The following is a 16955-nucleotide window of genomic DNA, read 5'->3' on the forward strand; positions in this document are numbered from 1 at the left end:
CAGTCAAGCCATGCAAGATACTACAATCACTTTTCCTTTCTTACACACTTTTGTTTTCTGGAGTTAATAATTTTCTTATGTATATGTTTGCTAAGTTTTCTATGACTTATCATTACTTTGTTCCCAAGTTCTCCACAACTATCTGAATTTCCTCTTAATATGCATAAATATATATATTCATCTTCGTAGGAATATGTTTTAAAACGTCTAAAATTCTCCAGGCTGTGCTAGTTGTACTTTCTGCCCTGCTACTCCACTGTCAACCAACTGCCTCCCTTGCCCATCATCTTAGGAAAACTATCTGCCTTTGTCTTCTGTTGGATTATCTATGTCCTGAATATATCAGATACTTTTTGGTTTTTGTTCATGGAAAGTAAACTCTTCAGGCCTTTCATTACTGAAAATACTTGTACTCTCACACCTTCTTGGTATTGTGGTTACATATGGAAATATGATTTCTAAGGAAATCATTTTCCCTTAGAACTTTAAAGACACTGCTCCATTTCAGGTTAGCTTACAGTATAGCTTCCAGTGTTGTCTAAAATAATTTTGACACCAAATCTTTGTATGTGACCTGTTTTTTCTCTCTAAAGGCATTCAGGATTTCCTCTTTGTTCTCTGGCTTCTGAGATTTCAGAACATTCCTTAATGTAAGTCTGTTTTCATCCCTTTTGTTGGTCACTTTGTGGGTCTTTTAATCTGTTAGTTCATGTCTTAGAATTCTGGGAATTTTCCCCATATTATGTCTATGATTGAATTCCTTTTGTTCATTTTCTTTGCTTTCTTTTTCTAGAATCCCTAGCATCAAATGCTGGATCTCCTGGATGCCTCCTTAATATTCTTATAGATTTTATATTTCCCATATTCCATCTTTTTTTCTTTCTATTTTTCTCTGTGGAAGATATTTTTCAACTTTATTTTCCAAACCCCCCATTAAGTGGTTTCTACTTTCATAATTTTAATTTCTAAGCATTCTTTTGTTCTCTACATTCTTCCTTTTATGCAGCATTCTGTTCTTTTTTGCATATAAGTTACTTTCTCGTTTCTTTAATGCTACTATTGATGACAGTTTGTTTTGGTTTGCCATTTCGGTTTTCCTCTTCTTATAAAATATCTACGTGTTTGTTCTGACCTCTTTCACGTTAGAGCTCTTCTTAAATGTCTGGTAACCCTTTATTATCTGTCTATATTTTAAATTGGGAAACTGAAAAGCTGATTGAAACTTCTGTGCATGTACATCTGACTGATCAACTGCAGACTCGAGAGATCGGACTTGTCCATTTTGTTGGGGACTACCCATTGGACACATCTTTAGGACATTTCTCTTGTACTAATCATTTATTCAGAGTATCTTACAATCTCACACATGAAGGATTTAAGCCTGGCTATCAAAGTTCTGGGAACCAAATCAGAAGAGAGCTGTGAGATTGAGGATAAATCTCAATACTTAGCACATAAACTCTCACTGTTTTCAGTTTGATAACCCTACCCTCAACTTGCATCTGTTCTCCTCTGCTCTTCTGCTAGAGCTGAGATAAGGCAGTTGACTGCTAGGGAATAGCTAGGGAAGGAATCAGTTGTCTTAACTGCTTTTGAAATAGATATTCAACCAATCCTTCTGTTTGGGCATTGATTTTACCCCCTTTCCCAGAAGAACCTGATGCTGCTAATTTCTAAGACCTGGGGGTTCTGCAAAACACTAAAAATTGAGTTGTTATCCACTTTTTCTAGTAGTTTATGACTGAGTTTTCTTCTGTTAATTATCATTACTTAACAGTTTAAAAAAAATGTAGTATCTACCATAGCTATTCTAATTGCTGCCTATTTCAAGACTCCTTACTATAAAACAGTCTCATAGTCCTCCACCTTACACCTACCATATCAGCAAAAAGCAAGAAGAAATAAATACCAAAATTAAGAAGAAAAGTGAATATAAAGTTAATCCAAGAATACCAGACCAACTAAATACCAACTTCTTTGACTCCAAAGGCCATATTCTGTGGAAGTGTTGCATAACATCCAGCACAAAAGAGATTTCAACAATATTGCTTTTCCTTGGCAGTCATTACATGTCCTGTGTGAACTCAGTTGGTAATTCTGAGCCAGATCTAAGTCAAAAGATAGTCTACACAATAAATAAAAGAGCACATTTTGCTCTAATCAACACTTAACCAAATAAAGTATAAGGTGTAAAGGACCATGGTGACAACTAATCTCACCCAAGGGTCAGTTTCTTTAAAACCAGCTACTAAAGAAAGAATGGCTGGAAGCCTTCAATTTCTTTTATGGAACCAGTTCCTTGCCTAAGCATCAGTTATATAACTCATATAATTTGGCAAACCCAAGTTAGAATTTTTAAAGTAAATAAATCCTTCCCTTCATTAAAGGGCCTCAACACAGAAATCAACCTAGCAAGAATGTGTTTACATTATAAATGTTATTTAGCTCCACAAAGCTTAATGCAAACTAATCAGAATAAGAAATATAGAACTTCCCTCCTGTACAAATCAATTCCATAAGTGAATTACAGAAATCAATTTCAAAAGGAACTAGAAAACAATAGACAATTAAGAAAGAACTCCTTTAGACATTTTTTTTTATAAAATCACTTCAAGCTGAAATGATAATTCCAAACCGGATATGCACATTGTTTTGGAAACACACTGGAGGACTGTCAACATTGAAAAGGTTTTTTCTGCCTGCTTTAAAAATGGCTCTGGGTCCATGGCAGAACCCACAGGTGGGTCCACTAAATGCTTTCAATCCAATGCCATTTTAAATATATATATCTCAGAACATGAAAGACTTTTTAAAAATAAAAACCTAACTGCTTAACCTAAAATTCAATTGGTAATAAGAGAGTAGAATTTAAAAAAAGCAGAATGAACAATGTTAAAATTTCTCCTCAGATTTTGCTAAATGACTGAGCTTCTAACTTAGTTATCATAACTGAACATTTTCTTACCTTTGTGCAGCTTTCCAGGCATATTGAAAGACAGGTGGAAGATGCAGAGACTTTCACCTAGATACCATTTTAAAGTGGACTATATACCATTGTTTCCTACATACAAAGGCAAAATAAAACCGTACAGTTTAGGCCTGGCCATGTAGTTCAGGGGTTGAGCGTCGACCCATGAACCAGGGTCAATTCCCAGTACGCGCATGCCTGGGTTGCAGGCTCAATCCCCAGTACGCGCCATGCAGAAGATAGCCGATCAATAATTCTCATCATTGATGTTTCTATCTCTCTCTCCCTCTCCCTTCCTCTCTGAAATCAATAAAAAAAAAATTATAATCTCAGATATAAGCATGAAACCTCATTTACTCATTAAAGCTCAATTATTGTGGAAACCTTCTAGTAGTTTGTTTTGGCCTGGTGTATCACTAAGACAAGTCAATTTACTAACTGCCTCTATCATTCCACTGAACCAAGGACAAAGCTCACCCCATGGGTTACTATAGCAACCCATATTCACCTACATAATTTCTAGAAGCATCCAGCCAACTATCAATATAAATAAGACTTTCATATGTTTTCTCATATGATTCTAAAGAAGGCTTTACCAAAAAAAAGACAAGAACAAACTCTTTAAAGCCAAAACTCTGGTTGCTGAACTAAAAATAAATATTAAAATTTTTTAAAATATATTTTTATTGATATTGGAGAGGAATGGAGAGGGAAAGAGAGAAACATCAATGATGAGAGAGAATCATTGATCGGCTATCTCCTGCATGCCCCACACTGGGGACCAAGCCCGCAACCCAGGCATGTGCCCTTGACCAGAATTGAACCTGGGACCCTTCAGTCTGCAGGCCAACGCTCTATCCACTGAAACAAATCAGCTAGAGCAAGAATAAAATTTTTAATAGCAGCATTGACAATGCTAAAAATTGAATTAGTAAATCTGAAGGGAAACAAACATGTGGGGGAAATGTCAGAGATAAAACTGTGAAGAAAATAGTCAAGAGACATGGAAAACAAGTATTTTCTAGGCTATATTACAGCAGGTTGTAACAGAGACTAGCTAGCTATTCCCAAACCTCCTGGTCACACAGATAGACTGTATTTCCAAGCCTCATTTGCAGTGTGTAAGCTATGGCCAATGTAATGTTGGCAGAAGTGATATGGATCACTTATAAGCTTGGACCATAATAAACCTCCAAGCATTATTTATTACTCTTTTCCCTACTGCTGTAATCTTGAAAGCCACAGGTTGAAGTGGTAAAGCCACAAGTTGGAAGAGTCCTAGATCCTTGAAGATCACTTGGAACAGTGCCACCCTACCAGAACATCCATTTTAGACTTTACATGAGCTAAAAATAAAACTTCTATGGTGAGATTTTGGAGCTTAGCTACAATAGCAGGCAACATTATTTAAGGAAAACAGAAACTGGTGTTGGAAGAACAGTGTGGCCATAACAAAAAAAAAAAAGGCATTAATTTAGAGATCAGACAGTAGGCAGCAAGAATATATATTTCACAAGTCAAAAGCCTAGAGAGCCCTGTAAAAATGTGACAAGACAATTGGGAAAACAAACCTGTAATAAATGAAAAAGCACACCATGTGCCTACTGTAGCTCTATAAGTGAATGGGCAGTCATAGTCACAGTGTATATCGGCATTTACTTTCTGCTTTTAACAAGGTATTACATAAAAAGATGAGCATAGCCCTGGCCAGTTTTGCTCAGTGGTTATAGAATTGGCTCATAGACAGAAGGGCTGAAGTTTCAATTCCCAGTCAAGGGCAAGTACCTTGGTTGCAGGTTCCCCAACCCCAGGTAACCGATCTATGTGTCTCACAGCAATGTTTCTCTCTCTCTCTTTTTCTCCCCCTCCTCCCTCCCTTCCACTCTCTCAAGAAATCAATGGAAAAAAATATCCTTGGGCAAGAATTTAAAAAAAGAAAAGAAAAAAAGATGAGCATAGAAAAGAATTTACTGATTTGCAAATGCACTTATAGGGAATAGAAGTCCAGAAACTTGGGCCTCAGAGGGTTATAAAGCTAAACACATAAAGATCCTAAACAGTAAGAGAGAGAGAGAAAAAAAAGGTAAGTGTTTGAGAAAGAAAATTCCTAGAAGACTATTAGTTGAACGAAGTGACTCAATCCTGAGGCAACGATCAGATTCAGGTATAATCTCCCCACACATTATCATAGAGCCTCAAAACAAAGCCATTAATGTAAGAAGGTGACATGAGGCAAGGGCTATGCTATCTCACCTCCACTACCTCCCCAAACAAGAAAGAAGGAAAAAAGTTCCTGAAAATTATATTTAGAAATGATGTCCACATAGTACCTGATACTGGGTATGACGTCCACATAGCACCTGTTAGAAAGAAACAGATCAAAAGCCTACTAAGTTTTGAGATAACTATCGTGCCAAAACCCCATAAATCTGGACAATAAATCTTTGACTGTTCATAGCCTTAAAACAACTTCCAGGCCTCTACATTTGCAGGAGCAGAAAGCAGGCAGAGGAAGGAAGGAAATTAGGGAGGGAAAGAAGGAGACAAGGGGGAACTAAGTTGTAGATATAAATATAGATGGAGAGAGAGAAAAAAAAAATCTTCTTGTAAGGCAGCTACATTCCTCAGCATGGACTTCAGAAGAGCACATAGAAAAAAAAAAAAGAAGAAGAAGAAAAGAAAAAGCAGTGTGCAGCCAGGAGCCCAGGAGAGCAATGGGCAAGGAGTCAACATCTACACAAGAAGTTCCCTCACTACCAAGGTGGAATGATTTCCCAATGCTGACCCAAAAGGATTACATGATTTGCTATGAAGCAGGTAATACTGTGTGTCTCCCATTATTCCCTTTTCTACATGGGAGTTTTTGTTGTAGTTATTTTATTTTTGCTTTTTTCTTATAAATTGGGGATAGTAGGGGACGCAGGTCCAGGTAACTTGTCATCCTAGTTCCTGGTCACCAGCCCTTGGAGAGACATATATGGATCTCATGAAGAATGTTGAGTATCTCTGGAAGATACTAGACTTTGAGATGGATGTAATGACTGGGTGGGATATTGGGCTGCCACTCTTAGGAAAAAGCCTAAGGAAGAGTGAAGAGATATTTGATAACCAGAAGGGTAGACTCTGTCAGAGACTAGCAATTATCTACCAAACCTGTGTCCTTCTCCTCTTAGAAACTATCAGATATCCTTTCCCAACCTCCCTTGCAGGTCAGTATAGCCATATAATTAAGTTCTGGCCAATGAAATGTGAGTAGAAGTGATAATGTGCTGCATCCATGCCTAGCCCTTAAATCCCTCCCAAATGTAACACTCCTTGGTCTTTCCCCTTCTACAGTAATCTTCAAAGCCATATTAAAGATGGCACAGGAAGCATAGTGGAAAGAGTAATTAAGTCACCATTGTGAAGAAAACCATCAGAAAAACCATTTTGGGCTTGATATAAAATGATAAATAAACCATTTACTCTCCTTTTCCAACTTCCATGAATTCAAGCAAAAATTTATTGACCATTATCTACAAAGTACATGGTAGTTTCTCCCCCACCTACTTTCCTTAGCATTTGAGTATTATAGAAGACTAGAGGCCCTGTGCACAAAATTTGTGCACTCGGGGGAGGGGGTGTCCCCTCAGCCCAGCCTGCTCTCTTTCGCTCTCTCGCTCTCTCGCTCTCTCTCGCTCTCCTTCTCTGTATCAATAGAAACATATCCTTGGGTGAGGATTTTTTTAAAAAATCAACCAGCAGTGCAAAGGTATATTTTCAATGATTAATTTTGTTTCTTCACCACTAAAAACAGATATCATTATTTCTACCAGGTTTACCATCAATTAGTTTTAAACTTTCCATTCTGTAAAATATAACACTGACAAAAATCAAAAAGAAGAAATGGAAATGAATATCTGCATTCCCTTAGGAAAGGGATTCTCAATAGGCAAATCTCCTCTGCAGAATTAAACAGACATCTAAAAGATTACCATGTGACCCAAACATGGCCTACTCCCTCCTTTCTCACAGAATAAGAACCACAAATGACTTCTTCAAGAACACAGTTGTATGCAGAATAAAAAATAAAAATAAAAAAACACTTTCCATAAACAAATGAATCCTCTATTTATTGTTGCAGGCTACATCATAAGGTATATTGAGAAATTTTAATAAAATCAATGTGACTTATATTTCAAAAAATCAAGTAGCACTGCAAATCATTCCTGCTCTTTTATTCATAATGACAAAGGAAATCCAGACACTTCTTGTGGTGTTGGTGACTTAAAGATGAAGAAATTAAAGGAAAAAAATATAAATATTTCTAACAGATTTGTTAATTTATAAGCTGTAAATAAATTCCTTCTATGATCATAATTCACAGCATTTCCTATAGGCCTTTTTCATTGACACCCAATGATATCTATATAATAAAAGCCTAAGTGACCATTAGGCGGAAAGACCAGAACGACCAGTCACTATGATGCACAAAGACCACCAGGGGGCAGATGCTCAGTGGAGGAACTACCCCCTGGTGGTCAGTGTGCTCCCACAGGGGGAGTGCCACTCAGCCAGAAGCCAGGCTCACAGCTGGCGAATGCAGCAGCAGTGGCAGGAGCCTCTCCTGCCTCCGGGGCAGCGCTAAGGAGCAGCGAGCTGAGTGGTAAGGAGCAGCAAGCGGGCAGGCGGTAAGGAGTGAGGGGTCCCAGACTGCGAGGGGACCCCCCCCCCCAGTGCATGAATTTTGTGCACCGGGCCTCTAGTCAGAAATAAAAATTACAGAAATATTCAAATCTATAACATGACAGTTTGCTTACATGGTAAATAATCAACCAAAAATACCTGCAACACGATTTTTCTCATTAACTAGAAAGAGAACTTTTTAAAATCTTGGGCTTCAAATCATATCCAAAGCCAAAGGTAGTATTTAAAAACAAACAATCAAACAAACAAAAAACAAAAACCTCATCAAAGCCCCAATATAAACCATTACAATCAATCAGCAGTTACTGAACATGCACACAGCAAAAAATATATATATACATACACATACATATATATACACACATACATATATATACACACACATATGTATATGTATATATATATATATATATATATATATATATATTTATACATATATATATTAGTAAATAATTCCTTTCTCTGTTAAGAAAATATAACACATTCTTTTAATTGTGTGTTCCCATAAAGATGAAGGACTTCCCTAAAATGACAAGAAATAATTAAGACACAAAGCAAAAGAATTTAACAAAATACTTGCAAAGTCATTGGCCAACCTATCATAAACCCAAGACCTACTTGCTTCATGGCAGTCTCTCCAATTTTGTCTGAATGTTTGCGGATACTCTCCAGAAAGTCTTTGAGATCAGACATAGAGACATCCTTAATTTCTTCGCGAAGCTTAGGAATATTATCCACCATCACCTTGCAGAATCGATAGTGGCTCACTTGAGGCAGATAGGTATGCTCTAGATGTTCCAGAGTTTTCAGTGCAGGGTAATGCCTATAAAAGGAATTATATCACCTTTAGCTCAACTCAGTCTGTTTTTGGGTCACAGATACACTCCTCAGGCAAAATTTCTAGCCTGAATTAGTTTTCATTGTACATTAAGACAAATCCAGTATTAACTTTTTAATAAAAACATCCATGGAAAATCTCAAATTATTAACAATTAATAGATATATGCATTAAAAGACAAGTAAATTATAATAAAAATATTCTTCTCTTTTATTTCAATTTCATTGAAAGATTTTTTAAAGCAATGATTATAACACTGCATTGTAGATTCTATAAAATATATAGATATAATACATATGGCAAAATAGTACAAAAGAGGAAGGAAGTAATGGAGCTGAGTTAAAGCAAAGTCACTACATTATACCAAAATTGTACCATCAATGACCTAAAGTAGACTGTAATAAATTAAGATACAGATTATAATCCATAGAGCAGCCTCTAAAAAAATAACTCAAAAAGTAATCAATAAAAAATTTAACAATGTATTTTTAAATAGCACACTAAAAATTATTTAACACCAAAAAAGGAAGAAAGCAGAAGAACAAAAAAGACATGAAAAACATAAAAAACAAAAGAGCAAAATCCAACCATATCAACAATTACATACACTCCAACTAAAGGCAGACATTGTCAGAAAGGATTAAAAAGCATGATATGAATATATGTTGTCTATAAGAAACATACTTTAAATTCAAAGAAACAAATAAGTTATAAAATAGAAAATGAAGTAAGATATACCATGCAAAAAGTCATCATAAAAATGCTTAAATAGCTGTTAGTATAAGAGAAAATAGTTTAAGACAATAAATATTGCTGTAATACAGAGAAATATTTCATAACGATAAAGGGACAATATTTATCTAACAGGAAGAAAAGCTTCCATAAGCATAAGAAAATGATAAAGGTGACAAGATAAAAACAAAATAAGCTATGCATAAAAAGAACATAATTAATAAGAATAAAGAGAAAACAACAACCTGGTAAAGATTATTTGCAACATATACACTTGAGCTTTTTTTAAAAGCAGTGAACAAGAAAAGTCTTAAAAGAATTTTTAAAAGGGCCAATATGTGAAAAAAGAAGTTGAACTGAAATGTTAATAAATCCAAATCAAAAACATAATTTGTCACGCAAACTGATAAATATTTCTTAAAAAATCATAGGTAACATTTTCAAGGGTTTCAATAAATGATAATTCACAGCCTGCTGGTAAACAAATTTGTACTAATGATACAAGTTTTCAATGAAGAATTTTACCAAAACAAGTATTCTAAACAGCTACATTTCAAAAATAAACAAACACAAATTAGATGCATAAGTTTCTTGAATTAGTTATATTTATTAACAAATAAAAATACTAATCTAGATGTCAAATAACAAGGAATTAGACACATTATTATAGACTAGAGGCCTGGTGCATAAAATTCGTGCACTCGGAGGGGAGGGATCCCTCAGCACGGACTGCACTCTTTCGCAGTCTGGGAGTCCTCAGGGGATGTCTGACTGATGCCTTAGTGCTACCACGGAGGCGGGAGAGGCTCCCACCACCGCTGCTGCGCTAGCCAGCCATGTGCCCGGCTTCTGACTGAGTGACGCTCCCCCTGTGGGAGCACACTGACCACCAGAGGACAGCTCCTGCATTGAGGATCTGCCCCCCTGGTGGTCAGTGCGTGTCATAGTGACTGGTCGTTCTGCTGTTCGGTCGATTTGCATATTAGCCTTTTATTATATAGGATCCATGTAGTAAAAGACTAATAAAATAGCAAAATTTTTATAATACTTTTGTATGAAAATTATTTCAAAATCAGAACTTACACCTCTGGCCAGTGCTGCTAAGTGGTTAAAGCATCATCCCACACACCAAAGGGTCTTGGGTTCAATTCCCAGTCAAGGGCACCTGGGTTGCAGGTTCCATCCCTGGCCCTGGTCAGGGTGCGGGCGAGAGGCAACCAATTAATGTGTCTCTCTCACATTGATTTTTTTTTCTCTCTCTCTCTTCCCCTCCCCATTACCTTCCACTCTCTCTCTAAAAATCAATGGAAAAAATATCCTCAGCTGAGAATTTTTTTAAAAAATCAGAACTTACAGAGAAGGAACCAAGATGGCAGGAATGGGTACACACTTGTACTTGCTGCCTCGCACAACCACATCAAAACTACAACTAAAAGACAAAACGGATATCATCCAGAACCACAGGAAGGCTGGCTGAGTAAAAATTCTACAACTAGAAGGAAAGAGAAAAGCGCATTGAAACTGGTAGGAGGTGCAGAGGTGCGAAAGTGCGGAGGTACGGAGGCACGCGGAAATGGGCTGGCAACTGGGTACGCTGTTGTCTTTTTCAATCAGGAGGGATATACAAGCTCCCAATTGCTCTGAACTCCAGTTCCGGGCGGGACTCTGGGGACCCAGACTCATAAGGGGAGAAACTGGACTGTCTGGCATCGGGCCAGAATGCGAGGGCAGTTTTCTCGCAGAGGTGCTTGCAGCGATCATTGTTCCTGCATGGGGCCGCGGGACACAGAGACCCCGGGACCTCTTCAAGGCAGAGCAGACTGGTAGCCATTGTGGTTTGCTCCACCCTGATGATTCCCTGAGACCCCGCCCCACCCAATTTACAACCCCACCCAAGCTGTGAGTAGAGGCTTTTGCATATGAATGGCCTGTTCTTTTGTAATCTAAAACCTAACAAACTGCATCTGTGTCAAAGAGCGTCAAAGCTTCCAAAAGAAGGCCTAGACAGCAGCCTGCATTGCTTCACAGCTGGGCCTCAACTGGGCACTTCCAAACCCCAAACAAAGAGGAGGAATCTGCAGATCTTTCTGTAGCTCCTGCTGGGTGGCCTCAGCCAGAGGCTAAATTAGCACCTCCTTGGAGATCCAAGAGCCAGTGTACCCAGTGGTCAGTGTGAGACCATCCAGATTACAACTCTTCACATCCATAACCAACACACTCAAGGGGCATACTCAGTGAGCACCAAAGCCCCACCGAAGCAAGTCCTGCTCCATAGGAATGTCTCCTGCACAGCAGCTCTCCCACTGTAGTTGCAGCTGGTCCTCACAGCCAATTGTCCTGGTGGTCAATTCCTTCCAGTGATACCAACAGCAATAAAGACTTAACTACAACAAGACTGTGCACACAGCCCACAAAGGGGTGCACCAAGTGTGTCCACCTCAGGTAACTGGGGAGGCTGAGCCACTGGGCCCTATAGGACACCTACCACACAAAGCCATTCTATCAACACAGGGAAGCAGCCAAAATGCGGAGACAAAGAAACAGGTCACAAACGAAAGAAATGGAGGAAAGCAAACTACTGGATATAGAGTTCAAAACCACGGTTATAAGGTTACTCAAGAATCTTCTAGAAACCTCCGAGAAATTTAGTGAGACCCTAAAGGATATGAAAAAGGACCAATTAGAAATTAAGCATACATTGACTGAAATAAAGAATAATATACAGAGATCCAATGGCAGACTAGAGGATCGCAAGAATCAAGTCAAAGATTTGAAATACGAAGAAACAAAAAACACCCAACTGGAAAAGCAAAAAGAAAAAAGAATCCAAAAATATGAAGATAGTGTAAGGAGCCTCTGGGACAACTTCAAGCATACCAACATCCGAATTATGGGGGTGCCAGAAGAAGAGAGAGAGCAAGATATTGAAAACCTATTAGAAGAAATAATGACAGAAAACTTCCCCCACCTGGTGAAAGAAATAGACTTACAAGTCCAAGAATCGCAGAGAACCCCAAACAAGAGGAATCCAAAGAGGACCACACCAAGACACATCATAATTAAAATGACAAGGGCAAAAGACAAAGAGAGAATCTTAAAAGCAGCAAGAGAAAAACAGTTACCTACAAGGGAGTACCCATATGACTGTCAGCTGGTTTCTCAACAGAAACCATGCAGGCCAGAAGGGAGTGGCAAGAAATATTCAAAGTGATGAATAGCAAGAACCTACAACCAAGATTACTCTACCCAGCAAAGCTATCATTTAGAATTGAAGGTCAGATAAAGAGCTTCACAGATAAGAAAAAGCTAAAGGAGTTTATCACCACCAAACCAGTATTATATGAAAAGCTGAAGGGTATTCTTTAAGAAGGGGAAGAAGAAAAAGGTAAAGATAAAAATTATGAACAACAAAGTGACAATAAATACATATCTATCAATAAGTGAATCTAAAAATCAAGTGAATAAAAAATCTGATGAACTGAATAAACTGGTGAATATAATAGAATCAGGGGCATAGAAAGGGAGTGGACTGACAATTCTCAGGGGGAAGGGGGTGTGGGGGGGTGAGGGAAGAGACTGGACAAAAATCATACACCTATGAACAAGGACAGGGCGGGGTAAGGGCATGGGGTGGGGTGGGAACTGGGTGGAAGGGAGCTATGGGGAGAAAAAAGAGGAACAACTGTAATAATCTGAACAATAAAGATTTATTAATAAAAAAATCAGAACTTACAAGTATAATCATAACATTTTTTAACATTAGAAATATGTATACACGTATAGATTATGAATATATATGCATGCATAAACTATATAATCACTAAATATACCCAAACATAAGAACATAGAAAAATGATTATAAAAATATATACAAAAATGTTAACCATAATTTTTTTCCCTTGGATAGCAACATTATGGTTGATTATTTTCTTCATGTTTTTAATTTCCTAATTTTCAATGATATATTTATATAGGGAAAATTCAGTTCCAAATCTATAAATAAAGGACTTACAGCCCTATTTTAGATTTTAAGAGTGAATTTCACAGTAGTGAAATTCTCTTCTTTCCCAAATGCACTTAATACCACAAACTAAAGATTAGAGATTGGTTTTGTTTTAATTTTTTGTTATTGTTTTTCCTTTGTGTGTTCCAAAAATAAAAAAGTTAGTCCAGCATGGCCAAATACATAGAGGAAAGAAAGGTTTATTTCTTCTAAATTTAGAAATAAAAATATAAATATAGTTTAATCTGAAATGGTTGGTTTTATTAAAATTTACAGACTCAAAAACAGTGCAATTCACATGGTTTGTGTAAACAGAATGGTGTTTATAGTACAATTAGGTACAAAGAGCTATGTGCAATAAAATGCAATTTCTCTAGAGAGAAACTTTAGAATGGACAGAAAGCCAGAAATTAAGCCAAAAAGATAAACACACTTTGGGGTTTAGTTATATTTTGGAACATTGTTTATAGAATGAGAAAAATCTAACAATGTTGCCTGCAAGACACATTCACTGATGAGACACATGGCTCCATGCCGAAAACATCTGGTCTGTCAACTCTACAAAAGCTAATTAGTATAAAACCCAGTGATTCCCAGCAACAAAGCATGTTACCTTATTTCCCCATTGTCTTTCCTATATCATATTCATGTTCCCACTATAACAGATCAAAAAGATTATTCAAATTTCTGGTGTATTTCAAATATCAGTGACAGGTTAAAGAATGATAGCCAATTAAACACCTGTATAGCAGACACCAAAAGAAAAAAATTCTATTTCCAACGGCCATAGAAATATAAAACAAGATTTAGACATTACTTTGGCAACCTCTAAACATTATTAAAACTGAGTCAAAAGAACAAATTCTAAGCTTTATTTGCATGTGTGTTAGCTATCCGTCTCTCCCCCACATGCAGGCTACCTTATAGTAATGTGAGCAAAAAGAAAATAAATAAAATTTAAAAGGGAATAAAAAGAAAGGTAACAGGAAAAGAGGTCTAAAAAATCCTATAAACTGGATAACTAAAGTCAGAATAATTTAGACATGGTCGAATGCTATCATGAGAAGAGAAATGTTGATTTTAGGCTAATTAAATTTTGGTACTTCCTTGCCATGGTGCAGAACTGTTTCACAAAAATGGTTTTTAAAATTCTAATCTGATCTTTTTTAAAATATATTTTACTGATTTCAGAGAGGAAGGAAGAGGGACAGAAATATAGAAACATCAATGATGAGAGAGAATCATTGATCTGCTCTGCCTCCTGGGAACCCAGCCTGCAACCCCAACATGAGTATGTGCCCTGACCAGGAATCAAACCATGATCTTTGGTCCATAGGTTGAAGCTCAACCCCTGAGTCATACCTGCCAGGCTAATAGTGATTTTTTAAAGCAGATCACAATTTTTAAAATTCATAGTATGCTAAGAATATGAAATAAAAATTTTCACCACAGAAAATTAGTGCCTTTCCTAATCAAAGAGCATCATTAACAACTAATTAACCCCTTCTATGAGCTAAAGATAGAAAGATGGTCGGATATCTTTCCTTAAGGAACATAAAACCTAGCAGTATAATCAGTAATTACAGCTTTAAAAAAAAAAAAAAAAAAAAAAAACTATGCTTCCAGCCATGAAGGACTAATAAGAAACAGACATGAACTTCCAAAAAGTAGAATACTGGCTAAAATATATAAAACAATTGTTTTCAGATAGTAGACTTCAGGTAACAGAACTATAATCTCTGAAAAAGGGAAACAAATAAGGTGAGCTTAATAATTATATGAGTTATCTATTTGAAGGTGATTTCTAGATCATGGACAAAGTCAGTGAAAACGCAAACAGAACCCAGCAGCTTAGCAGCATTGGAGTCAGAAGAGTTCAGGAAAGCTGACACACCTTGAGGTTGTGCAGCAGAATTCAAAAAGAAAAGGGAGGAATGCAGAAATCTACACAGAGGGTTCCCTTGAGTCTTTGCTAAGTACTAGGCCAGGCATAGGAAAAATGAAATTCCACATGGACAGGCAAAAAGAATGAAGAAAAAGTGGGGAAGGAAGGGAAGATGGGAGAAGAGAGAGAGAGAGAGAGAGAGATACCATGGAGATGTAAGGTAAACACTTCCAGGCGTAGAGAAATATTCAAACAGCCAAGCTGAAGAGTCCTTGAGGATTCCTGAGTTATTCAGTGAAGATGAATACTATTCTGAAATATCCCTGAATGAAGGTGGGCCTAGTAAAGCTTAAAAATTGAGTTTAAACAAACCTGCAAACAACTAAACTATTTGCCGAAACAAAGACCAACACTCTCTAAGAAAAAAAAAAAAAAGCCCCCCAAAATCCAGATACCCTTTAAGATAATATAATGTCCATTATTCAATCGAAAATTACTAGACATAAGAACCAAAAAAAAAAAAAAAGACCTATAACTAGGAAAAACAAAAGCAGTCTGCAGAAAGAGATCCAAAATGCCCAAAGTGACAGAACTAGCAAAGAAGTACGTGAAAACAGAGAGTAGAGCTATATACTTGTATTTAAAAACACAAAAAAATAAGAGAAATTTAACATTTTAAAAAATAGAACTCCTAAATGTAAGGAATATATTTTCTGAAATGAAAACTTCCCTGGAATAGGAATAAAAGATTACACAATGCAAAAAAAGAGAAATGAGAAATCAGTGTACTTGAAAACAGCAATAAAACTATACCATGTAAAGCACAGAGAGAAAAAAAGATGGGGGGAGGGATAAAAAAACAGAATAGATCCTCTGTTCCAACATAAATGTAATTTAAGTCCCAGGACAAGGATGGAAAAAGGAGAGAAAAAAATGTTTGAAAAAAATAGTATCTGAACCTTTTCCAGTTTTTCTGGAAATTAAACCCACAAATCCAAGAAGCTAAACAAAACACAAGCAGGATAAATACACACATGCATCAAAATCAAATTGCTGAAAACAAATGATAAAGACAAAAGTTTTACAACAGATGGAAAATGGCACATTAAGTATAGACAGACAACTGTAAGACTGGATCACATACCTCTCCTTAGAAAACTACATAAGCCAAAAAACAAAGAAATGACATTTTAATAACTAATTAATCATTAAACTTAGACTTCTATACCCATCAAAAATAGTTTTCAAAAGTGAAGATGAACAATAAGATACTATTTCACACCCATCAAGATGGACATAATCAAAAAACAAACAATAATAAGTATTGAGTGGGATGTGCAGAAACAGAAATCTTCACATGCTGCTGGTATATGGTGTGAAGGTAAAAGCACAGCTACTTTGGTAAATAATCTGGCACTTCCTGAAATTGTTAAACATAGAGTTAAAACATGATCTAGCAATTCTATTCCCAGGTATATAACCAAGAGAAATGAAAGCATATCTCCACAAAATAAACTTATAAACAAAAATTCATAGTAGCATTACTCAGAAAATCCAAAAAGTGAAAATAACACAAACGTTCATCAACTGATGATAACTAAATAAAATGTGATATATCCCTATAATAAAATATTATTCAGCAATAAAAAGAAATTAAGAACTGGTATACAGTATAACATGAATGAATCTTGAAAACATTATGTTAAATGAAAGAAGCTAACCACAAAGAACCACATATTGTATTATTCCATTTACTAAAGGCCCAGTGCACAAAATTTGTGCACAGGGGTGAGGGGTGTCCCTCAGCCCAGCCTGATCCCTCTAGCAGTCCAGGACCCCTCGG

At 36.6% G+C, this 16955-nt stretch overlaps 1 protein-coding gene across 4 annotated transcripts in view; it reads right to left on the minus strand.

Annotated features, from left to right (window-relative positions):
- The window catches only part of EXOC6B (exocyst complex component 6B), a 516821-nt gene that overhangs the window by 424375 nt on the left and 75491 nt on the right, over positions 1 to 16955 (minus strand). For 3 of the 4 annotated variants that reach the window (XM_079791730.1, XM_079791732.1, XM_079791733.1), the window contains 2 exons: positions 8273 to 8477; positions 5299 to 5328 (listed from right to left, as the gene is read on the minus strand). In XM_079791730.1, the coding sequence (XP_079647856.1) occupies positions 5299 to 5328; positions 8273 to 8477 (235 nt within the window). The remainder of the gene's footprint in view (positions 1 to 5298; positions 5329 to 8272; positions 8478 to 16955) is intronic. The other variant, XM_079791731.1, reaches the window with a different exon arrangement.

Source organism: Cnephaeus nilssonii (assembly GCF_951640355.1).
Source record: "Cnephaeus nilssonii genome assembly, chromosome: 15".
Taxonomy (NCBI): Eukaryota; Metazoa; Chordata; class Mammalia; order Chiroptera; family Vespertilionidae; genus Cnephaeus; species Cnephaeus nilssonii.